Here is a 26,511-nt window from a genome sequence, read left to right as displayed (position 1 = left end):
TTGGCAGGTTAAACAAGAATCTTTTTTGTCTTAGTGTTTGCTGATGCACCTTCAGTCTGTATCCTCTAAAGAGGGATAACTGGACAGATCTCAGTGTTTGTATCCATCTTTGCTTTTGTCACCTTTTGAGGTTTCTCATCTCAGACTCACCCTTTATTTTGTTTCCCTGAAGTGTGTGGTTGCAGTCAGCCAGGTGAAAGGGTTGTCTCCTACGGAGGAAGAGAAACGGAGGATTTTTAAGAATGTCTCTGTTGTCTAACGTGAAATGCTCATATATGATGAGTGCGCTGCTCTGGAAGAACAAAAAAAACCCATCAGGAGGAGAGAATGGAGAGGAAGGTGTCCGGCCAGAATGGATTCACACCACTTTTCTCCTGACAGAATCTGTTTTTGTTTATTGAGACATTTATTAAACCGGGCGTGAAACGTAAGCAGTTTCTGTCGAGAGGAAAAAAAAAAAGTAGAGAAAAATGAAATCTGTGCGTCGGCCTTGAGAGCAAGAGCGAGATGAAATTGCTACAACAGCGTGATCAAAGTATTAAATGAATAAATGCATCGGAACCAAGTGTCATTCAATCCGTCCACGTTATGAGATTCTAGTTACATTCATATCAGGTTCAGCTGTAGTCGGGCAGTTTTATTTCTGCGTCTGCACATCCCCAGCTGAGGGGGAACTACAGATACTGGTCCTTAGTCTGTACTGTTTTATATTAATGTAAATACATAGTACATAAATAGTAAGCTAAATAATGATATTTAGTGCAAAACAAATTTCCTTTGTATTAAAGCAGCACGTAATACCTGATACTAAACATTTATTCTCATCAGCCGACTCTGGGTTATGCTTTCCTGTCCGATGTGGGAGTACATGGCTTCCTCTGATGTTTAGTTTATGCCCCTCATTGTCCAGTTAATGGACTATTGTGATGGTTTCACATGTTTTAGTCCATTAACTTCAGGTCTTTGACACATAGCATTAGTAACGGCCATTTCCCAAAGTACACCAAGGTTTTAGAAATCAGTATAAAATGGAAGGTTAGCTTTGGAAGTGATGGTCAGTAGGTGTGTTTGCAAGATTAATCAGACAAAACACAAACAAAAAAAATACATAATTGTTGGAACGAAAGAGAGAATATTTTATTTTGGTGTAAAACCAGTATATCTTCTCCTGTTCGGGTCCCCATTTCTCACTCAACACGACTTGACTACGGGCTGCATGCAGACTAATCTATTGAGGCGGCTGCAGAGAGATAAATCTCTTTCCTGTGATTTGTGTTGCTCTTTGATTGTTAGAGACATTTCCTGCTAGGTGATAACAAAAAAAAACAGCTGGACAAGATCTGAAATGTTTGGACCCTTATCCACCAAAATAGCAGACGTATAACACCAAAAGTACAAATGGGGACAGAAATACAAAGCACATCTTCTGTAGCTACATGTGTCTCTGTTGGCGATCTGATTGTAGATTTCCCTCTAAAGTCTTGAGTCTTGTATTGCTCTTGTTGTTGAGATACTGTTGAGCAGTCCAGTGTCCTCAGGCCATTGTTGGGTATGGGGGGGTTAAGCTGTTGGAGGTGCAGACTTGATTCATGAGGGGTCCAGAATCTGTCTCAGCCATGAACCCTCAGGGAGCTTTCTATCTCTGCAACACCAGGCTGGATGTTGACCTGATATAAGGATGTTAAAAGCGTTAGTAAAAGACTAAAAGGACTGGTCGACCAATGAAGTCTGAAGATGTATAAAGAAAGAAAGGGAAGCAAATGATTGCCTCAAATCATTCTTATACATTTCAGATTTCTTTATGTAGTCTGTGTTGATTTGCTCCAAACATCCAACTATACCAAACTGTTTTTTGCTCAAGTTGAGACGTTTTCAACTTCTGCAGACGTATCTTTGTGTCATTCAGCCTCTAAAATACACCTCAAGTTTTTTCTCAACTCGCAGTCCGAATAAAGGATGTAGAAGATGGAAGCCCTATGAGGAAGTCATTTTTGATTTTGTTCAATGGACTTTTTGCAGGGATGGGGAAATTTTTTGAAGGAAGTTACCACTTTTATTGTCGTAGTGTCATGTTGTCATCATATTACGTCATATCCATAAAAATAAAAAAAATTAAAAGGAAAAGGCAGAAAACTGCAGAGGGTCCGAGATTTGCTGGGATAAGACCTGCAACCTCACATTTAAATTCTTAGTATGGTAAACATCTTTTTGTGTTTTACCAAAATTCAGCTTTGATATTTGTTCAGATCAAGAAAAATGTCAAAGGACACAGAACCCTAATGTCTGTATCTTTCACTTAATAAGTCCCTTTATAATGCTAAAAACATGCAATGACCTTTAGAGTAGATAGTAATGGAGCTCAGTATGTGACACAAGTTTGTTCAACTTTCTGCCTGTTGATGTACGACTGGTAAAAGTGGTAATTAGAGTAGTAGTCACATGTATTCTTCAAAAAACTATTGTTGTCAATCATGAAAAGTATGTTTGAAACATGAATAAATCTTGATTTAGTCCCAGGTTGGTGTCGTGTTATAGTTTACATTACAAAGCTGCCGGTAAAGAACTGACTGTGCAGACACATTTGGGTCTAAAACGCTGCTGTCCGTCAGCCAGTTGCCATTAATTTCACTTCCTTCTTCAGACTCCTCTCTCTTCATATCGCTTCATTCATTACAAAGGCGTTTGCAGAGTTATGCTTTGGCTATTGCTCGCGCTTTGGCTGCACTTTGCCGAAAAGACAGCTGGTAATACTTTAATATTTAGACACATAGGTTTCATCATTATTCAGCAGAATTCTTTTTACCCCTTTCACCTCGTCCCACAGATCCTCCAGCTGTTCACCTGAACATCTGGAAGAAATAGCCGACTCTTGCTGTGTCCGAAACCGCTCCCTTGTGCCCAAATTAATTAGTTCAAACAGAACATCAGAAATTTTTTAATTATTGTTTGTTCACAGCAGGAACTAAGTGTCCAAACTGGACTTTAGTTTAGAAACAAAAGTCTGCTTATGTGTAAACAACTTGCATTATTCTTCAGTCAAAGTTTTTTTTTAAGATTTTAGGATTATTTAATACTAGCATCCTTTTGACCCCTGACTTGCTGTACATTTACTAAGATTTAAAGTACAATATATATAATCAATATATCACCGTGATGATGCTAACATGCTAGTGTTTAGCAGGTATCATGTTACCATGTTACCATGTTCACCTAACCCCAAGTAAAGAAAAAACGTTAGTAGAGAATAACATCTTTTTTGCAGTGATTTCACTCTGCCTTCTAGTATCGGTACTCTTGGAACCTTTACAGAGGTGGTACCAAAACAAAGATCCAGGTCCTATCAATCAACAGTCGGCAGCCTTCGGTTCTGCCGGGTGAAGCCGATGTGGAAGTGTCTTAAAACTTGCATTCTCTCTAATGTCCATCAGGGGGCGACTCCTCTGGTTGTATAGAAGTCTATGAGAAAATGACTCTACTTCTCTCTTGATTTATTCCCTCAGTAAACATTGTAAACATGAGTTTATGGTCTCAATCTCTAGTTTCAAGTCTTCTTCAATACAGCATGATGTTCATTTAGTAAATGATGCTCCATTTAGAGTCAAATAGACCATAAAGCAGGGTATGCTTTAGGGCGGGGCTACTGTGATCGTTAATTAATTCACTTCTTATATACAGTCTATGGTCACAACATTTGCTAATGAAAAAACAAAACTATAGAGAGTTGAGTAAAGCTGTACGGTGCAGTGGATAAGCAGCATTACTCTGTGTTTGTAAGTGTGTCTGCATAGATAGCTGTTTGAAACCCTTGTGGCATAAGAGTGACTCCCCCGAGATCACATGCCATTCAAAGTGTGCAGTCCAGGAGGAGGAGGAGGAGGAGGAGGAAGGGGGGAACTGATGGAATTGGAGCTACAGTAGCTGAGCCAATGCCTCTGATTGCACCTCCTGATAAAGAAAAGTATCTGATAGGCAATCAGAGTTGTGGCCCGAGAGGATTTGAACGTTTTTTGGTGGACTATGGATCGGCCCACCTGTTTATCTCTTCACCAATCTTTGAGAGGGCTGATGGGATTTTTTGACAGCAGATGCGTCTCCGCTGGTGTTTGAAAATTATTTGACAGGAATAAAAAACAATAAAAAATTAACAGAAAGTGGGATGACACAATGTGGTGTCTCTTCAATTTATCGATAGTTGTTTATCGTTTAAAGTGTAAAAAGAGTAAAAAATGCCCATTGCTATTTCACAAAGGCTTCATATAACTTTTTTTCTGTGACCAAAATCCCCAAAACTTGGTTTATATTCGTATAAAACAGAGAAAAGTAGCAAATTCTTACATGTAAATTGTTTATTGCTTCCAGTTTCAAGTTTCAGCTCTAATTAAAGTCATGTAACATGCTAAAATACGGCCTGAAGAATAACCAATAACCCGATAATAAATACCTATTTTACACACTTTAAGAAACATTTGATTAAAATTGAGAAGCATCTCACAGGCAGGATTGTACAGATGTTCATAATATTATTTATCCTGTAAATCAAACTGACAAGCGCTGACATTTACTGCATCATCTTCGTTGGCGATATTTTACTGTTATTGCTTCGGTTTCTCAGCGTTACTGCTTTTATTATTGGATTGTAAAGGAAGGTTCCTCAGTGAAAGCATCCTTTTTACTAGTACATGAGTTGAATTAATTAATTTAAGCAGTTTTTTCTCTTGTATAACAGTGACAGTAATCAACTCTTCCTCTCTGTTTCTTCCTACAGAGCGTCTTCACTCTCATGTTGGGGCCTTTCACCTTCTTCAATGCCCAGAAGACCAAATATCTCCAGATTCTCACCTCCGTCATGCGCTGGATCGGTAAGAATAAACTCATCCTACTACGAGGTGTACATTTTAAAGATTTTAATCCTTCAAACATGGTATTAATATGATAAGATAAAACTTTATTAATCCTGAAGGAAATACTTGTGCTCGAGTTTGATCAGAGATTACAACAGAAGAATAACGAAGAAAAAATAAAAAAGAATCATATATGAACAAAAGAATAACAATTAAGTGTAAAATAAGTGATACTGGCACCATTGCAAAATAGAAGAGCATAACAACAAAGGTAAGGTAATAAAAAATTTCAAAAGCAAAAGATTATAAAAATTTAAGAAGTGATACTAACCCCAGTTCCTAATAGAGACTTAAATATACAATTTATATTAAGCATGATATTGAGAATTATATTGTCAGTGATATTGAAAAGTGATAAAAAGTTATATTGCACATAGTATGAGAAAAATTATATTGCAAGATGTTGAAAGTTATTTGCAGATGATGCGGTGATATTGGTGTAAGTGTCCGATTGCTTCACTGTTTTTCCTTCCTTCCTTCCTTCCTTCCTTCCTTCCTTCCTTCCTTCCTTCCTTCCTTCCTTTTTCTTTCCCTTTGGTTTCTTTTGCCTCCTCCTTTTTTTCCAACATATATTTCAATTTTCTCTCTCTGTCTGCCCCCCCGGTTTTCTCCCTCCCTCCCTCCCTCGTCTGTGTGGCTGCCATTGGTCCGGTCTGTCCATCATGGTTTCGGTCCTGCTCTCTGTCTTTGATTTCCATCTCCTCTCGTTCCTCAGGCCTGACAGGCTTGACAGCCCGTCCCAAGCTTGATTGGACCGTCACTCACGGGGCGGTGGGCGAAAAAAATGAATAAAATAAATAAACCGCATGTGCCGAGACCCCACCGTTAAAATCACAATGCCACTGAATCCCGCCGCTCACGCTGCCCCTGCACTGCTCGCTCAAACGGTTACTGAGCTGAACCTTCACTCCTCTGCCTCTCTCTTTATCCTCCTGTAGCATGTTAGCTATTTGATTGGTTTGTCGCTTTTGCAGAGCTCTTTACAACACTGGCATTTCCTATTGTGTAAAGACAGTTTGAGTTATAGATTGTTTGTGGAAGAGCTGCTTCTCAAGGACAAGAGAAAATATTACTCTGTTAAGACGTCTCTTTACAGATGTTTTGTTTTGACAGCTACAAGGTGTTTGGTGTGATGTAAAGTGATGTTCTGCTCTCATAAGCGCTGTAAACTGTTTACACGCGGATGCTTTTTAGATCAAACTTTTGGTGTGTTTACAGGAATTTTACTGCGGTATTCATTCCCAAATACTCCCCTTCAGGCTTCAGAGGCCGCTATAAAAAAATTTAAGTTTGCGTTTTCACTAAAAGACTCTGATCACAGCCATTTTCTCCAAATGAGGAAACTGTAAACTAATTGTTTTGTGTTCCTGGATCTCTTGAGCTGTTTTTCTTGAAACCCTCTGCAAACATATCAACCCTCCTCCCCCTCTCACCGTTACTCACCCCTTCCTGTAAACCCTGTGCTGCCCTGTGAGGAGTCATGGTGTGTTGGGTGTCGGAGGTTGGCAGCTGGCGGTTGTGTCGGGCCCTCGGCTCTGGCCTCGTCACAGTCGTTGACACTCAGCTGTAGCCACCTTCTTGTCTGGCGAGTTTTTTATTTTTACACCAAACATGAGCGATGGTGTTTGGCCGCCTGCCGCTGCGCTGCCTCTAACACGCTGGGATTGGAGATGGAGTAGCCATTAAACCGGGTCAGTGTGACACCTTCAACCCAAAACTCTGGTCTGCAGTAATTTCAGGTTTTCTTTTCCCTGCGGTGCCTCTTAATTGTCCCTAAATTAAAAATGGAAAGTGGTGCAATGGGCAGAGTGTGAGTTCAGGCCATCTCGTAGCACTTATTGCATGTTGCACTTATTGTATTCGTATCAGTTCGCTGCACTTATTGTATTTGTATTCGTTTACTGCACTTATCCTATTCGTATTAGTTTGTAGCACCTATTGTATTCGTATTAGTTTGTTGCAATTATTGTTTTCGTAGTAATTTGCTTCTGCACTATACTTTTGCTCTGGTTTATGCTTTTAGATGCTTGTTTAAGAAAGGAGATGCACTTATGACTTCTGGTGACTAGTAGTTCTCTTGAATACCTATGTTGAATACACTTCCTGTAAGTCGCTTTGGATAAAAGCGTCTGCTAAATGACTGTAATGTATTGTAATGTAATCTGCACCAGCACAGTGTCATGGCAGGTTGTGAAATAGTCTCCAAAAGCACTTTATTGGTTTTGTGTCACTGACTGTATATAAGAAGTGGACGTTGTCATGGTGACGTCACTAATTGGTTTCTGGACTGATGTTCTGAATCCTTGTCTTTGGCGTTTTTTTTTTTTTTTTTGCAATGAATGAACGGAAGTTGCCATATTTGGACTGAGGAGGAGTGACGTAGAGACGCCGTATACGTCTCTGGTAGAGACCTGTCAATCACTGTTTTGCCCCGCCCTAAAGCATACCCTGCTTTATGGTCTATTTGACTCTAAATGGAGCATAATTTACTAGATGAACATCATGCTGTATTGAAGAAGACTTGAAACTAGAGATTGAGACCATAAACTCATGTTTACAATGTTTACTGAGGGAATAAATCAAGAGAGAAGTAGAGTCATTTTCTCATAGACTTCTATACAACCAGAGGAGTCGCCCCCTGATGGACAGTAGAGAGAATGCAGCTTTAAGACATAAAGAATCGGCTTAACTCGGCAGAACCGGAGGTTGCTGCCCGTTTTGTCTACATTGTCACCCAGGACAAAATAATGACAATGAAAGTCAACAAACCAACGACTTTTAACCACGAGACTGGTGTTGGACACCGCGCCAGGGTTAATTTCTCTAAAGCAAACCGTACAGATTTATTTTGTACATTGTCATTTTTATTTTTGTCTTGTAAAAAACTTTTTTTACTTTTTAAATACATTATTCGATTTAAAGATTTAAAACACAAAAAAACAATCCAATGAAAGTTAATTATAATGTCATAATTCACGTCTTTAAACATCAACTTGTGGCTAAAGGGTTAATACCTCTGACCATAAACTATAGGGGGTTCAAATCGATTCTACAGTATTGATTCATAGACAAGCTTCTAAATTGGTATCGATTCCTTTAAAAAAATGTCACTAACACAATTGGCATGCATGACTTCCAAATGTTGTCACTACTTTTTGGAAAATTGTTTCTGCGCTGTTTGTAATAAAGACATCTTAAAAAGCCTTCAAAAATACAGTAAAAAAAAGAATAAATAACCCCATTAATAGACATAGAACACGCCCCTCTTCACATATTCTCCCTTCTATATATTTGGACCAGATATACTGAAGGACTCAAACACCATCCATCATTCACTTCCTTCTGAAGAGCTTGTTAACCTTTATGTCTGTCTCTACAGCGCCTTGTAACAGCAGATGAATAGAGCTGCATGTAACACACATCATTACTCACCAAAAGCACATTAACCTTCTGACGAGGCAGCTTTTTTTTTTTTTTTTTTTTTTTTTTTTTGCCAAGTGAATTTAAACAAAAAACATGTGACTTTAGGATGAGATCTTTGACGTTGGCGGCATTGATGATGATGTTTGCTTTTGCACTTTTTTAATTTTATAGTTGGCCATTTACAGTATATTTTAAATAACTTATATTTATCACATTCTTAGTCTGCACAAAAATCTGCAGCACACTGACAAATAAACAACTTATATGAAAAATTTAACAAAAACAACCCCAGCATAAATACAAATACTGTTTAACTTCCCTGCACATTATGTGGATTGATGTATTAAAAAGGTAAATGCTTTTTGAAACCATTGAAACAGGAGGAATCATTACACATGAGCCCTCCAGAGGATCACCTGTTAAACTCACTGACAGCAGCCGAGAGCTTCTCTAATTGATATTGAGTGGAGTGAGAGGAAGGGAATAAGTTAACGCTCAGCAGACGAGTATTAATCACATCCGTCCATCTCTCCAGAGGAGCATGGAGGGCTGTTAAGAGCCTCGGGGGCCTTTCTGTCTCTATTGACTGTTGAGTTGGTGACATGTACTGTAGATCTGTGGCTCCCACTGAGCAGCTGTCACTTTAATGTGGTTTTGTTTACAGCTTTTCTTATTAAAGCATCTTTATAAGAGCTTGCAATAATCTTTGCATAGAGCAAAGGCCTTTGACCTGATGAATAAATGACACAAAAAAATGCTAAATACTCACCAAATATTATATTTATAGGGCTTTTATTGTGAAAGGAAAGAACAGGAGTGTATCTGACTACGGAGTCTGAGTTGATTTAAGTGCAAAAGCTCAGAAAAATCTACTTTGTTCTGAAGAAGAAAAAATTCAGAACCATTTTCACCGCTTTATATTTATGTGTGAAAGTGTTAATTACAAAAATCAACAGTTAGAAAAAAACAAAACATGTGTAAAGGACTTTATCTACTAAAGTTGTAGGTGGTTGAAAAGGGCTTTATTAATAAAGGTTATATTATTATTTTAATTGTATTGAATTTAATTGAATTGTATTTATTTGATTTGTAATTGTTTTATTTTTTATAGTAATCATTATTATAAAAAAATAATATATAATATATATATATATATACATATTCTTTTAGATTATAAAGATTGTACATATGAAGAAGCACCCCCCCCATAGATTGTGTTTCATTGTCTTACACGTATATTTAATGTGGCTTCTTTTTTTACACTTTCTTCTTGACATTTAAGGGACTTTTTCTTTGCATCAACGTCCAGAAATCCACATTACATCCCTTTTTAGTTCAGTTTTGTAGAACAGTAAAACTCCCATGGGGGATGAATAGTTTTTATAGCCACTGAACTTAAAAGTTGTGATCTATCTACATAAAGTTTATAGTTTATTAAAGAAACAAAAAAGGTGAGCTTTATTTACCAATGTTAAAGTATAAACTCACATAAAAATGTAATGGTGAAATAAATGTTGGCACCTTCAGAGTCTGAATATTTCTGTGAAATGTAGAAAATGGCCCCATTCTCCTCCTGCACAAAGAGAAAAAATAACTGTAAGTTAAAGAGTTGTTGCTTCAGTGATCCAAGAGACTCTCCATCCATCTCATGTTCTTATTTTACTACAACAGGAGCTGAGAAAAGGCCCGCAGAGATTTTAACAGCTGCCCAGTGCCGTTTTAAAAAGGGAGCGAGAGGGAGATATTGTTTTTGAATGTCGGAGGGAGGCATTGAGTTTGTCCAGAGCTTTCTTCTCACAGGGGGAAAGTGAAATATGAGCAGGTTTTAAGGAACCGTAGAGCTGAAACACAGTTCAGAGGTCCTGAAAAATTACATTTAACAGTGAAAAAGAACGCTTAGATTGGGAAAAGTCATCTCTTTTCTGTCTTCATGTGATGCTCCTGATGTCGGTCAAGGACTAAAGCCACTTCCTTCTTTCCTTCATCCCTTTCTTTATATTGATGTCGCGTGATGAGAAGTTTGACCTCCTGCTGAGACGAGTTCCTGGGTGATTAGAGGAATGTTTGGTGTATGTCGTCTTTAGTCTGAGAGCCTGATCAATGGGATCTATACCCGGTGACAAAGCTTTTAATTATGGTCTGTGAGCTCGTTGTTTACCTCAGAGAAGCCTTCATTCAAAGGAGGAATTAAAGTTGCACCTTCAGGTGTTTGTTTTAAAATTTACCAGAGACAATGCACATTAATCAACATTTCAATGTAAGTGTGCCAGAGTCAACTAGAGAGCTGGTTTTCCTCAAAGTCGACCACATCATCTTTGCTTTGCAGGCAACTTTTGTTTTTATTAACTATTAATCTCTAGTTAAATTTCAAATTGCAAAATCTAATAGCATAAAATTTATTTTTTCTGCCCGCACTGCAGAAAGGTTTATGCCAATTAGAGACAAAGGACTCATTTATCTCACGTGTTTTGCCTAATTTATCTATTTCTATTTTCCCTGTGACTCCGAGCGTCAGTACTGAGTGCTAAACAGCCGGCCAACTGCTGTGCTGTGTTGGCTGATAGTCCTATCTGAGATCACACAAGTTGTTGCGTGGCGAAGCAGCCACTTATCACCCGGTCGACCCACCAAACACAACAGCAGCCGCCCGTTAGCTCCGCTCCTGAAGGGGGGTTTAAAGTGATCGAGTTCTACTCCACAGCAAGAACTCCTGAAACCCCGGCGAGAACCGGGCGAACAGCCAGGGCTCCTAATTAGCTAAGAGGTTATCCAAGAGCACTCAAGGAGCGTCTCTTAATTAATGATGGGGTGATTGCTGTGCTCTAAAACCACTAGAGGCGATCATGTTTAAATTGGCAACCAAGAAGAGAAAACAGTAATGCAGGAGAACGAGAACCATGCGTCGCGTTAGTGTTTCCTCAGAGTTAAAACAGAAGCAGTGGCACTTCACCCAAACATTAAAGCACAGCTGAGAGCTGGCTGGTCTCATTTAGCATCCGTTGCTATACCTACGAAAAATAATGAGCCGTAATTCGTAGATATATCCCATGAAGACCGCTAAACCAACACAGGGTGACCTGGAGAGGAGGTCAATTGGTCCAACAAACAGCAATCCTTTAGCCAGGAGATCGCTGCTTGTTCCCCTGTGAGAAGTCAACGTCTTCAACACGTAACTTGCATACTTGAATAAAGGCATTTCCGCAGTTATTTCAACCCAAACGACAATGTTTTCCTAAACCCAACTAAGTTGTTTTGTTGCCTAAAACTAACCGATTTGAGTTTATTTTTAAAATAATGTATGTAACGAGCAAAAATTGACACGTGTTTGCTTTCGTTGAAATAAAACGCACGATAAATGAGGAGTAATCAACCTCGTTCCAAGAATTTTTTTATTTTTTTGTTACTTAATATTTGCCATCTGTGGGAAAGTACTTTTGACAAAAAGAACAACTTTAAAAGATATATTGAGGTGCGTATTAAACAAATCCAAAAATCACTCCCGATTTGTTCAGGCAACAAACTGAAGCCGATGCTGAAGTGTCTTAAAGCTGCATTCTCTCTATTGTCCACCAGGGGGCGACTCCTCTGGTTGTATAGAAGTCTATGAGGAAATGACTCTACTTCTCTCTTGATTTATTCCCTCAGTAAACATTGTAAACATGAGTTTATGGTCTCAATCTCTAGTTTCAAGTCTTCTTCAATACAGCATGATGTTCATTTCGTAAATGATGGTCCATTTAGAGTCAAATAGACCACAAAGCAGGGTATGCTTTAGGGCGGGGCTTAACAGTGATTGACAGGTCTCTACCAGAGACATACAGTATACGGCGTCTCTACGTCACTCCTCCTCAGTCCAAATTTGGTCACTTCCATTCAACGGTTGCACAAAACCAAGATGGCGATGGCCAAACTCAAGGCTTCAAAACATCAGTCCCCAAACCAATGGGTGACGTCACGCTGACTACGTCAACTTCTTATCTAGTCTATGACCTAATGTTTTCAAGTCGTTCTCTCCGAGCTGCGAGACCCCCACCCTAACATGCATCTTCCTCTCGCTTCATCACACATCAAATTGATCATCTCTCACCTTCTACCATTTCCTCCTCATTAACCGAGTCCAGGAAATCCCATCTCTGAAGAGTCCTTCTCCAGACGCATCCAACGACTCCTTGCAGCATTGCATGCGTCTGCAACAGCTCTGTTCACCACCGGTGTGAATGCAGCTGTGAGAGCAGCCTCTGGAGGGTTGTTGAAGTCGAAGAGCGTTTCCCTCTCAAGGTCATTGCCCGTCCCCCGTCTAGGTGATATAAATCACAGGCCCTGCAGGATGGACGGGCGCTAGTTACGTGGATGTGATATGTGGCCATATGACACCCGCTCGATTTACTCAGATCCTGTTGTGGAGTATCAAGTGAACAGGAGGGTGTTGGTGATGGGCCGGTGTGTCAGTTTGAAAGTGCATGTAATCACCATGTACTGACAGATATCTGCAGAGGTAAATGACTCATCCCATGTAGGGGGAGGGGTCTTTGGTAAGATGGGTGTTGCTGTTGGCTTGTAGTTGGTGACATGAGACTTGATCAGGGAGTCAATGGCATCTTTTAAAGGGGCTGTTTTAATCTTGTCAATACATAATAAGACCATAAAGATGCAGGCAACAAGGGTTGTCCGAAGAGATGACAAATTTAGATTAAAACTGAATGTCTCGCTTATTATTGGTTTTACTTTGTGATACGTATTTGAATTCGGAGTTTGGATCGTATCATGGTTTTGAGTCACGAATCGGATCAGCACAAAAGGGAAAAAAAGGAGCCAATATAACTTTTAGAAGTGCTCCAATCACATATTTTTGCCACCAATACTAATTGCTGATCATTGATGATCCATATTGGCCAAATACAGATCCCTTTTTTTTGTTTAGTTAGATTATAGCAGAGCCTGAAAGCATCATAATGTAACTGAACTGAACCTTCGTTCGTTAGCAGTGATGCTAACGTAACCACCTGTCCTCCTGTTGATTTTAAACTGATTTGTTGTTCACAGTGTAACGTTATCAGAGACTTTACTGAATATCTATGGATAAAGATCGTCAGTAAAACTTTATTTTCACATTATGATGGTTAAACGTTGTAATTAATTAGCCGTTCACGTGTGTGCCGAACCGTGAGGGGGGATTTATATGGATCACGGATCGGCAACAGTCCGTGGCAACACCACTAATTTGAATATGGTTTACATCAATCAAGTGACGTGGGAGGCCACAACAGATTTGCCGTGTAAATACAGTACTAGACTGTGTTTCTTCGGTCCTTCAAAGCAATCAAAGTGATTATAGCTGATATGTTCCCCTTTTAATGGCTTTTCATTGTGCCTCAGCATTGAGATTCATCGCCACGACTGCAATTAGCGAGATAAAATCGTCACCTGCGGACGTGATTTGCCGACCTTTTGTAGCATGATGCATCTGAGCGTCGGTGACAAATGAGCACATTATGAAAAGCTCCATTCTGCTGGTTTTGTTATTGCTGTTCAGCTCCTCTCTACCATCTGATTGACTTTCAATTCCTTTGAAAAAGTTAAGGGGTTACTTCCTGTGTCTTAAGTGAGATAAATGAGTTTCTTTGCCTCTAATTAGCATAGACCTTTCTGAAGTGCGGTCAGAAAAAAAGAAATGTTATGCTTTTAGATTTTGCAATTTGGAAGGAATCTGAATATGATTTAGTTATTAACCCTCATTTACATTTAACTGGGAGCTAACCAGTACAACCAGCACTCACAGGCTCTCTAGCTGCATCTTAATCTTGGCTGAACTTGCAAAAATGGTGCTTAAGGTAATGCACTCCGTATTAAAAGCCCCGTGCTTGTTTTCTTCCTGTTCAGCCTGCACGTGTTTGGTGTCAGAGAGGAGACATCGTTTTCCTTTCCTGCAGCTTTTTCTCCATCGTGTACAGCAGACTTACATGTGGCTGTTTTTCACACCTGGCTTCTTACAGACATAAAGGTGCAGACTGATGGGTTAAAGTGATGGCTCTTTCACACATTAATGATGTTTTTCCAGGAGAGAGAGTGGAGAGTAAAGCCTCGGTTATACTTTCCTCAAGGACAGACACACGGACATGAGCTGACAAGGAATCGTTTTGATATTTTATACTTTTGCTTTGCTGTAAACCGTTATTCTTAAAACTCCTCAAAGTTCTCCTGACACTCGTGACGTTGATGCTTACTGCAGAAACATACCACACAGTTGAAGACTGTTTTATGGCCTTAAATAGCTAGCTGTGTGACTTTTCTTTAACATGTGGGTAGAGCTGCAACAATTTTAGTAATTTAATAATGGACTCATCATTTCTGTCATTCTTTTATGAGGAATAATTCTCCGGTTTCCGCTTCTCAGATTTAAGAATTGCTGCTTTTCTTTGTCATATTTGACAGTAAATGTTATATTTTTAGGTTTTGGCCTGACAAAGTAAGGTAACTACATCATCGTGAGCTTGGAGAAGTCGTAAATGTCATTTTTTCACTATTTTTAAAACATTTTATAGACTAAAGAATAGTGCTGTACCGAACAGTTTGAAGCTTCAAAGCTTCATTCATAAAGTTTTGAATTCTGAATCAACATTTGATTCCTGAGGAGCATTTTTTTTCTATTCATCTGCTCATTGTGTTATAAGGCTGTTTTTCAGGTTTTTATCAGGTTACACTTATATTGTTGTTATTGTATTATTTGTGGAATGAAATTCCCGTGGTGGCTGCGTAGGATTGTTTAAGACTTGTGTGATTGTGTGACAAAACATTTCCAATAACTTAATAAAGTGTTGGTAAGTCCAAATGTCAAAATGTATTGAAAAGATAAATTCAGTCATTTTTTAAATTTACAACATGTTTTTATTTAACAAAATATTCTGCGTCCACTAAAATTTGTTGTTGAAAACGGCGAGACAGCACTAATTATTTAAATTCATTAGAGAAAAATTATTTAACAAAAAGACTTAATCATTTAAAGCCAAACACATTTAATGCATTGAATCACATTATCATAAAATATGAAGAAAAGAAAATCCCCAAAATATATTTAATCATTTTGAAGGTTTTTATCTTAAAAAATATTATAAAACAATATTTTCCGAGCGGTCCAAAAGCGGTTTGCTTTCTCGCTTGCTACAAACACAAAGAGACATCACTGACTAGTTATACTCATTAAAGAATGTTGATTTATTAACAAAAAGACTAACTCATTTAACCTAATGAATCGCTTAACCATAAAATAACATTTAAGATATTCTTAGCTTCTTTAGAAATCCTCTATATAAACCTTGTTACAGCCCTACTAAGGAAAATAGCAATAAATCAAGAAGATAATTGTCAGATAATTGTAAGTTGCAACACTACATTCATGCGTCCGTGTCCTTGAAAGTTGGTCCATTGCCCAGCTGTTTGACCTCCATGTATGAGGAGGGTTGAGGTCGGGGTGAGGAGCTTTCCCTGCAGCCACAGATTACACTGGCTGTCAGCCAAAGATGCATCAAATATCGAACACTTGTGCAGCAGGTTTGCAGACTTTGGCCACTGGTGTGTGAGTGCTTACATCTACTCTGATATAAGAGTAAGGAAAGTGTGAAACAAGGGTGAGGATCGAGCTGTGTGCTCCGTTTGTTGAAACTCCGGACAAAACAGTATTTCTCTGTTGTAGTCGGTGATGCTTCCGTTTTAGTGGCCCCTAAATCTCCTCTCTTAGATTTATGCACCATTAAAAAAAAAAAAAAAAAAAAGTGCATGTGCCTGCATAATTAATTTTTCCTTTAGCATCTGCATCCTGTCTTTCTTTTCTTTTTGGACAAATACAATCTAGTTTAGATTCTCTTCATAATGTCACAACATGTGAAATACCCCAAAAATTGTAAAAAAAAACACCTAAACATCATCTTCTTTGTCCTCTTTTGTATTCACCACAGCCAACATCTAACACCAAACCTGTATCCTGTCTCCATCACCACCTACCTATTGTGTTTTCTCATTTACATGTTTTTCTTTTTCATGACAGAATATAAAAATGTAAAAAAGGTATGCAAACCTGTAAACCAAGTCAACAGAAATTCCTGCACTGATTTAAATCACGTACTCACAGCCATATTGACCAGAAAGTTGACTAAAAAGTTGTAGCTAATGTTTTTGGATTTCACAATTATATCCAAAGGCTGTCTATCATAGATATATTTTATGCTCATTTTCAAGGATTGGATTAGAGAAGCTGTATGGACAGGGAAAATTTGATTTAACATTCTTAATTGAGGAAAAACAGTTTATACGCTTGCTTGAAGCAGTTCTTGCCTGGAATGAGTTCAGGCGAAGCAAACATTTCATTCACATTACTAAACAGCTGTAGCCGTCTTCCTGGATATATATTTACATTTACATCAAACACGATAAATACTAGCTGACATAAAAGAACAATTCAAACTTGACAAATTTAAACAAATTCTTCTGCACCTTTCTCAATGTTTCTATCGTAGGATCTTTACTTCTTCTTTTACTCTTTTTACTGTTGTAATTTAGCCATGCGTAAAGCCTAGCTTATAGCAAAACACACAAAATCAAACCAGTTGATGGTTTTTTTTTTTTTTTTTTTTTTTGGTGTAAAATTTGCATCACAATTGAATGGGAGCAAGACTGATGACACTTTTTTTGTTTTATGTATTTTTTGGGGTTTAGCTCTTGTATTACTTTTTAAATTTCTTATTTAATCAGTTTATTTCTTTCTTAAAACAGTACATCTGTAAAGAACCTTGAATTTCTTCTTCGTCTCATGATAATCATCTCAACAAAACTAGTAGTCGTAGTACTTCTGTTTCTTTCTTATTCACTCCTTCCCGATGGTTTCTCCTTCCCCTTTTTACAGTCCGTTCCTGTAAATTGGAAGGAACTTCACCCTCTTTACATTAAAATGCCACTGCAGCAGCACACATTAGCCCCCCCTCCCCCATGCACACACCTCCCCTCCACCCTGTTCACCCTCTGCAACCTGTCCTGGAAACAACACTATCCTAGGACACGCTGTATTTGCCCTTTTGAATATTTCCATCAAAGGCAGCAGGGATCTCTCTCTCTCTTTCATTTATGCATCACACTCATGGAAGTTCATGCTATAGATTCATTTTCTGCCTGTGTGTGACAAATTATGGTGCGAGTGGTACCTCCTAAATGTCACCCCGCGTTTAAAGGACAGCCTGATGATGAAAGTTGAGGAGCTGGCCGCCGGCCAATCACAGGGCTATGACTAACTCCTGGTGCCACGGGCTGATATGAGCGTGCATGGAGGTGAGGTGGCGAACTATGCAACATGACTGTCGGCCCGTAACGGGACCACACGCCTCGCTCAGAGCTCTCCTTTAGCTACGCTCGTGTTAGTTGGTACCTTCAAGAAATCAATTGGAGATGCAATCTAAGCAGCAGGAGGTGGAGGCACATTGGGGAGACGGTGCTTCTCTATATCGTCACCTGGCTCCAATTACTTTTTGCCCAAGCCAAGAAATGTTCCCAATTGGTTTTTTTTAATGCCTGATGTTTCTGGGACAAACAGCTGGAAGGCAGCTCCACACTAAGGCAACATTCACACTAAGGCAACATTCACACTAATAACTAAAAGGCACTAATAAGAGAACACTATCTCCGTCGTCCTGTAGTACACATCTCTGGTAGAGACCTGTCAATCACAGTAAGCCCACCCCTAAAGCATACCCTGCTTTATGGTCTATTTGACTCTAAATGGACCATCATTTACTAAATGAACATCATGCTGTATTGAAGAAGACTTGAAACTAGAGATTGAGACCATAAACTCATGTTTACAATGTTTACTGAGGGAATAAATCAAGAGAGAAGTAGAGTCATTTTCTCATAGACTTCTATACAACCAGAGGAGTCGCCCCCTGATGGACAGTAGAGAGAATGCAGCTTTAACACATGAAGCATTGACTTCACTCTGCAGGCCTTTCATTTACACTGGGCAGGGTGCTGGTGTAAACAGGAAGTAGATTGATTGCTTAGTTACAGAAAACGGAAATAATAAAAGGTCATGCCTGATAGTTAGGATCATTGATTGATTTTTTTTAAATATAGTCACTTGCTTTATCTCTCTCACATACATCAATTTTACTTGAAAAAATGAATAAGGGAATGAAATTAATTCTTCCACTGTGATTTTTCGACGGTTAGAAACTCTTTGCTGCAGGCCCTTTTTCTCGGTCCGAACATCCACAAAAGGTGTTTTTAGACTCAGAGAAGTGGAACTTGACAAAGAAAGTGATGAATGATCGCCTGACCGTCCCCTTTTAAAGCACATTTCCACATTGTAATGTAGAACAAACAAGGTAGGACAAATGTACTCCTTTAGCCCATTACAAGCACCAACACAATCCTGAATGCTTTTTAAGGAGAAGCTATTTTACAAGAAATCATACAAATAAACTGGTTAAAATCGAGGAAATGAAAAAAACAAACTACAAAGCAGGTCAGGATATAGTTGCAAGATGAATAATGATGAATGATTAATATTCCATCGAGGGTTAAGCCAACAGTCTGATTTAACAGAGATTTATTCGTAAACACAATCAGCTGTACATCATTTGCTGCCAGTTCCAGTTTAGTGGTAAATCTTCTTGATTGATGGAAAAGATCTGTAGACTGTAGTAGAAAATGGAGATTGTCTTACAGTAGAAGGCATAACTGACATTGGTTGAAGGTTGTTTGAGCAGTGTCACATGATGTTTATTCTCTCCAGTCGCCCAATTGTAAGTTATCATGATTACTTTGACGTGATGTACGTTATCACATTTTTACAGGATGACGGGGTTTATTAACTACACTGGCCAAGGTCACGACAACATAAACAATTCCACCATGTCAACGTTAATCTCTTTAGATGAAAAAATGGACGTACTTCATTGTGTATTTATTTAGGAATGAATGATAACTCTATCTGTTCTTACCTTTCACAATAAAAGCCCTAGACATATACCTTGTGTGACTGTTTACAAGAAAGAACTCAAATTCAATCAGAGCATGTTGTTAAAAGAAAACTCATTAAATTAAAAATATGATTTTGGTTATTGAAAAAATGTGATTTACAATTTCAAATGGCTCTTATAAAATATGCAATATTTCCTTTTCAGACAATGAAGATTACATAGTGCCCAATTTTGACAGTTTTTATTTATTGTTTTCTTACTTTTAGACAACTAGTTTAAACTACCATCTAAACGTCAGGGAGATTAATTATTAGGAGCATACCTTCTCTTTATGAGGCTTTATATTATACTTGTGTTAGTCTAGATTTAATTCTGAGGTTTTAGTATTTAAACATTTTTTTAATCTTATTTCTTTCCTAATTTCAAATTTTTTACTGTTTTATTCAGCGTTGCATTTTATTAATCTATTTTTCTAAACTTAATTTGGTGTGCATTAGTCTCTTTATCTTCTCTCTTCCGTCTCGTTAATCATTTTTAAAGCACTTTGTATTGCATTTGATTCTTTGGAAAAGCAAACTTGATTGATTTGATTGCTAAAGTAGGATTGATGTCTTTATATGATCTTTATAAAGCACTGAATGGTTCAGAGCCAAAATACTTTTGTGAATTTCTGCTACGTTACGAACCATCCAGACCTCTAAGGTCGTCTGGGACAGGGTCTGTTTTCTAAAGTAAAAAAAAAAAGCAGAGCTCAGTTTTTATGCTCCATATATCTGTAACAAAACTCCCAGAAAACTGAAGGTCAGCTTGAACCTTCACTTTGTTTAAACAAAGGCTGAAGACTTTTCTGTTTGCTGCTTTTGAAGCTATTAAATAACTTCTACCTCTGCTCTGTTTTATTCTATGTCATACCTCTTTCTTTTCTTTTCTCTTGTGACAGTTTTTAATTGTATTTCGTGAATCTGTTTCTTTTGTGTCTTTTGATGTTTATGCCTTCTTGCTGAAATGTGTTATACTAATAAACCCGCCTTGCCTTTGAGTGATTTACCGTCACAGTTTGTTCTTAATTGTCCATCTCCTCTGGTTCTTTCCTCAGCGTTCACCATGATGATCGTCTTGGCTCTTATCCGCATCAGTAAAGGCGCCGGCGAGGGTCGCCCGCCAGTCGCCTCCTTCTCCGGCGTTCCCAACCTGTTCGGGGTGTGCGTCTACTCCTTCATGTGCCAGCACTCCCTTCCCTCCCTGGTGACGCCCATCTCAGACAAGAAGCGCGTCGGCACGCTGGTGCTGGCGGACTACGTCCTGATCCTGGGCTTCTACGTCCTCCTCTCCATGTCCGCCATCTTCTGCTTCGACAGCTCGCTGCTACACGACATGTACACGCTGAACTTCACGGACAACTGCCACGTGCTGGACATCCCCTTCCTGCGCTACTTCCTGGGCCTCTTCCCGGTATTCACCATCAGCACCAACTTCCCCATCATCGCCGTCACGCTTCGCAACAACTGGAAGACCCTGTTCCACCGGGACGGGGGCACCTACCCGTGGGTGGTGGACCGGGTGGTGTTCCCGCTCATCACCCTGGTGCCGCCGATCGTGGTGGCCTTCTGCACCCACAACTTGGAGTCCCTTGTGGGCATCACAGGGTCCTATGCCGGCACGGGGATCCAGTACATAGTCCCGGCCTGCCTCGTGTTCTACGCTCGCCGCAATCTGGAGCCCGTGGTGGGAAGGGACGCCGTCAACAAGCACCGCTCTCCCTTCCGCCACGCCTTCTGGGTGTGGTTCGTTTTGGTGTGGGCGGCCTCCTGCCTCATGTTCGTCACAGCCAACATCATCCTGACGGACGTCAAGAAATGAGAAATCCAAGAACTTTCTAAAAATATAAATATATAAATATCTGTTTGGCCAGTCTCTTAAACGTCTACACGAGGCCTTACTCGCTGCTGGTGGGACAGCGTGCCTTTTTATGGGACTTTTGTTGCATATATGATATGTAATTAAGAGTAATTTATCTAATTTGTTAAAAGGGACCAAATGTTTTTGTTCCATCCAAAGAAAGATGGAACATTGCATGAACTGACAACGATGAGAGGAGAACGAAAAAGGGTAATTTATTAATAAGACGTTTTGTCACACACAAAGATTTGCACAAAAAGTACTTTTTAGAAATATATATATATCTTGAAGAGTTCAGTGGGTTTCGAACCGAAGAGGACGTAATGTTAGGTTGCTTGTTGGATTATTAGTTTAGAATTTGTCTGTTGTTTCCGATCTTGGCGAGGCTCAGAGGCAGGCGATGTCGGACGCTGTTCGACGGTCCAACAAACACTTTGTTTGACTTTAGAGTTCTGCTGTTTGTCCATCCTGAACTTCTTTATCCTTAGAAACTATGGAAAAAAAGATGTTTGGACGCTGGAGAGAATGTTCCAATAAAGATATATTCGAAAGAGCCGACTAGTGACAAGAAAAAGAGCCTGTCACATGCCGAGTCGTGTTCTGTTGCTAAGCTGCTCTGCGTCCTACACAGGGTTTGGTAACGAAATCAGATCAGAAACCCAACAGAAGGAGACAAACGAACAGAATCAGGGATGATCATTCTCTGTCGCGGCTGACGGGTTTCCATCCCTTAGCCTCCGATCTCCTCATCTCCTTTGTGAGCGATGAAGCTCCGTCGGTGACAGATCGGCTGATGGATGGAGATCCGTCTCTGTTTGTCACCAGACCTGTAGTTCATTCACAGGACATGTCTCTCGTCTTTTTACCGCTCAGCATCCATTCGTGACTCTGTCAGCCTCGTACTGTATCCATCTCACAGCCTGACGGGATCATTATGGTCTGCTTTTGGAGACTTTTGGGTGAAGAAGTCAGTTGCCGAAAGTGAAGGGTAGCGAGCCAAATGTCACCACACTGAACTGTAGTTTAGTGACGATGAGTTCAAAGACAATTGGCAGCTTCTACTTTGAGTTGTGCCTTTTGTTAATGGACTTCTTTATCGCCCTTCACCTTCTAACTGTCTGACTTTTGTCTCTCTGACTATCAGAATTCATTATTATACTGCAAGGGGCATACTTCTTAAAGGGCCAGTGTATGGCATTAAGGGGAGTCTGTTGGAAGATATATTATTATTAGGAGTGTTTTCCTAATTGTATACTCACCTGAAAATACATTTTTTTTTCTTTTTTTATTATCTTAGAATGAGCTTTTTTTATATCTACAGAGAGTGCCGACAGCCATGTTTCTACAGTAACCCAGAAGGGTCATAACAAACACTGGCTATAGATCATAACAAATACGTTTTTTGTCTTTTTGCGTCGGCTACCGTTGTTCTCCAACACGTTCATGGCATGAGTGAAAAGTTTCATTAGGTTGCAATCTGCAAACTCACCACTAGATGCCGCTAAATCCTACACACTAGACCTTTTGAAGGGTAGGTGCAAAATAATTTAAAAACGTGTTTTCTTTCTTAAATATTACAGGCAAAAAATATTTACAATGGAAGTAAATGGTAATGAAAAAAACGGTTTGCAAATATTCAGCAGCAGTATGTCAACATTCTTCTGGTGTCTTGGGGACTATTTTCTTGGTAGAAAGTAGTTCCTCTTCAAACTATTCATTGTGTGGTTTGTGGATAATCCAAAATGACGAATTGTTTCTGAGAACCTCCAGAAATCTTACATTTCTGGAGGTTCTCAAAACCTAGACAACTAAAACCAACTAGACGACTTTTGTTTTTTGTAATTTGGGTAAAATTAGTTTTTGACGCTGTAGAACTTTAGTAGGAGACTAGAGATGCATGATGCATTGATTCATATTATGGCCACAGAATGTATTCCTTTCTGATTGGCAGATAATGAAATATACTTCCAGTCAACAGTTGGATTAAATGTCCAATATCTCTATCTATTTTCTACGATATTTGAATTGTGTCTCCAAATTATTAGTGTTAAATGTATTCCTTGTTTATTGCTTAAGGAAATTTCAACTAAAGAATGAAAAAAAATTGAACTCATACTGACCAAACAAACCTAATCAGAGTTAAACTCACTTTTAATGTGTAAACATTTGGATTAAAATGAGTAAATGGTCGAGGTATAAGCACATTGACAGTCAAGTTTCTTGATGTAGAAAATAATCGAGTGACTAGAAGAAACGCCGCTCTGTAAAACAATTTCAACTCCAGTTTTTCCACAATTATCTCACATCCACACTCTTTGTTCTCTATTGATTCTCACACAATCGATTTAATCAGATGTTTTGGTTTGAAATGTGAGATTATAGAAAAATTGTATCTTGTCTTGTATAAAGGCTTTATTGTGACACAGCATTTTTCCGCCTATTTGATGGCTGACTGTTGACAAAATCTGTTGTTTTTTTGTATATGTATCCTCTGAAAGCGATTTAATATTATTTTAAATCAAGATGCAAACACATTTTCTCATTGAAGGTACTTCAGTTTATCAAATTAGCAGAGATTAAGTATTGAACCTCTTTAAAGTCGGCGGAAAAACACTTTTAATCACCTTTATGTCCCTTAAAACTGATTCTGTTGCCACAAAGTGTAGCATTGTCGAAGCTCTGTTGAAGGATGCTCAAGATATGGACTCGACAGCTTTGGTATCATCTTTCATTTGTTTCCAAACGCTGCTGAGCTTCTGTCGTTCTGTACTTTACATCTTTATGTCTAATCTGGGTGGATTAACACTCCCTGCATGCAAAAATCCATAAAACATCGTTATTAAATGTAATTTATATGTTTACGTTACAACTTTTGTGCCGTTTGGTTTCTGATGTTTACAGTGTCCTCGTCACCATTTCTATGAGAATTTTTAACTTTGGTTGGATGATTATAATTCAGTCTGGAGACGAAGATGTGACTGTTTTTGTCTGAATGGATGATTAGATATTGATTTTGTGAAATCGGGTTCTGATGCCTCTCGTCGAGAATTGTGCCTTTTATTTTTAACGGATTTAATTTTCTTGCCCTAAACTGTTTTTGTTTTTTTCTCAGCTTTCATGATAAACATCTGTATGTGAAACCTTTCAACTGACAATCAACAAAATATTTGTTTATAGTTGTTATTTGTTGTCCTTAAGTTTGCTTTATTTCCTCATTCTTTCCTTTATTTGTTTACAATAATTTGTCAAGCCTGTGAATCATTTATATGGATGTTTACCTCTTTAATGGTTGTTCTTGTTTGCTTTATATGATTCAAAAATAAAATAAAAGCTTTACGTTCATCCGAACCTCACGAACCCTCAATTAGTAAAAGGGAGATTTAGTTTTCTCACAACCTCAGTCTTCTACTTAAACTAAAAAAATATGACCCAGGTTGCAAAAACACAATTCTTACCTTAAAAATGCTCATTTTGAGGTTCGTTCTCGTATTTTGGGTTTCTACTAGAGCTTGTTTTCATGCTTTAAAGTTAATGTGAGGAACTTTTATCTGGTCCTGAACCAACCTCAGTTTAGTCCTGATCCTCTATATGACCTCCATCAGTAAACGAGACCATCAGAGAGAAGATTGTCTGTTTCTATATAGTTATTCTTAACGCTTGCTGCTTCAGTAAAATTAGGTTTTCTAAAGGGACTCTGGTGCCCGGAAACACTACCACTTTCGTCCACAGGGACCGCCAGAATCAACACTAAATGAAAGTTACTTGTAGTAACTTTAATGTTTGTGAAACACTTTTTTTTCCTTATACTGTCTGTCTGAATATTACTCAGAAACGCTTTGTTTGAGCACCTGCATATGACATAAGAAGGGGAACCAAATCTGATTGGCTTGTTAAATCACATTTTCACTAATATATGCACTTCCCTAAACACTGAATGGATCATCCTTTTCACAGTTTGTAGGTTGTTAGGGACTCCAGGAACCAACAAACCCTGAAAAGGTCCGTTTTTTACGACATGTCCCCTTTAAGATTCAACAATTCTAATTTAACAAGTTCTTGTTTAACAACATCTGATGCGTTAAAACGGCGAAATATAAAACAAATTCACCTCTTAAATGACAGATCACAGTCAAAACTGCTTGTTGTGAAAAAACCTATTACCTTCTGGGACCTGAATGCATGAATCAGAGCGGCGTTGCTGTGACTTTAGCCGAATCACATTCTTGTATTAAGTCCTACTCCTACACAATTTCACAGACTCCCGGTTGGCAGTATCTGCTCTCCAGGTAATTGGCAACTTTTATTTTTTTTTTACACTTCGGTTCACCTCAATCTTCCCTGAAGCAGCTCAGTAGTTTTTTTATTGACACACCAGATCCCTGTTTTTTTTTATCAAACCAGACCTCCCCCTCTGAATTTCAATCTCAGCAGAGCTGCTCTGCTGTAATTTAATTTACCCTCGGCCCTTTTTATGTATGGGGGGGCGTGTCTGCATGTTCGGGGGACGGGGCTTTAATTGGAAATGCAAATTTAGCACGGCTTAATTAATTCACACTGTGTTTAATTGCTGCATGGTTTATTATACAGAGCACCTACTGGCTGCTTTATGCGCATATTTGATCTACGAAGGTGACATTTTGGATTTTGTTTAAACTTTAAAAACATGAATATGTGATCTCCTCTTCACTGAAACAGCAACAAGATGAGATTATCTGCAATACATTTCCTTGCACAATTGCTGCTCTACAATATCTCGTACATATTTTAATGTATATGAAAATGGAGTATGAACAGCCTGTCAGGAAATATATTTTTATTATATATATATATATATATATATATATATATATATATATAAAAAAATCTTCTTGATGCACTTCAGTGGTGAACGTAAGATTTTCCAAATCAAATGATCAAATCAACTTCTCTTGAAGTTTAATGTGGTTCAACATTGATGGATTAGCTGCAACCAGCAGCTCTTAGGTCACTCTGTTGGACCACAAAAATTCCCCCGTTCTTTGTCGTCAAATTTTTTGTTGTTTTATTTGTTAGCGGTAATAAAATAACAAGAAAGACTAAAGTTAGCTGTCAAGGTTGATCTTTATTTAAAGTTACCAACAGGAACTTTGTGTTAAATTTGTTGTGGGCAAAAGAGGTAAAGTTTACGAGCACCAGACTCCCTTTAGAAAACCTCAAATTTTGTTGATGTTCATTTAGTAAATGATGGTCCATTTAGAGTCAAATAGACCATAAAGCAGGGTATGCTTTAGGGCGGGGCTACACACTGTCACTCCTCCTCAGTCCAAATATGTTCATTTCTTTTC

The 26,511-nt window shown here is 38.6% G+C and overlaps 1 protein-coding gene across 1 annotated transcript in view; it reads left to right on the top strand.

The window, feature by feature from the left end:
• The window catches only part of tmem104 (transmembrane protein 104), a 66,680-nt gene extending 44,942 nt beyond the window's left edge, over window positions 1-21,738 (top strand). Inside the window, exons 9-10 of the mRNA XM_054608147.1 lie at window positions 4,766-4,859; window positions 20,385-21,738. Of these exons, the coding sequence (XP_054464122.1) occupies window positions 4,766-4,859; window positions 20,385-21,148 (858 nt within the window). The 3' untranslated portion in view covers window positions 21,149-21,738. The remainder of the gene's footprint in view (window positions 1-4,765; window positions 4,860-20,384) is intronic.
• The last annotated feature ends 4,773 nt before the right edge of the window (window positions 21,739-26,511 follow it).

This window comes from Anoplopoma fimbria, chromosome 11 (assembly GCF_027596085.1).
Source record: "Anoplopoma fimbria isolate UVic2021 breed Golden Eagle Sablefish chromosome 11, Afim_UVic_2022, whole genome shotgun sequence".
NCBI classification, from domain to species: Eukaryota; Metazoa; Chordata; class Actinopteri; order Perciformes; family Anoplopomatidae; genus Anoplopoma; species Anoplopoma fimbria.
This window is presented reverse-complemented; position numbering and strand designations above follow the sequence as displayed.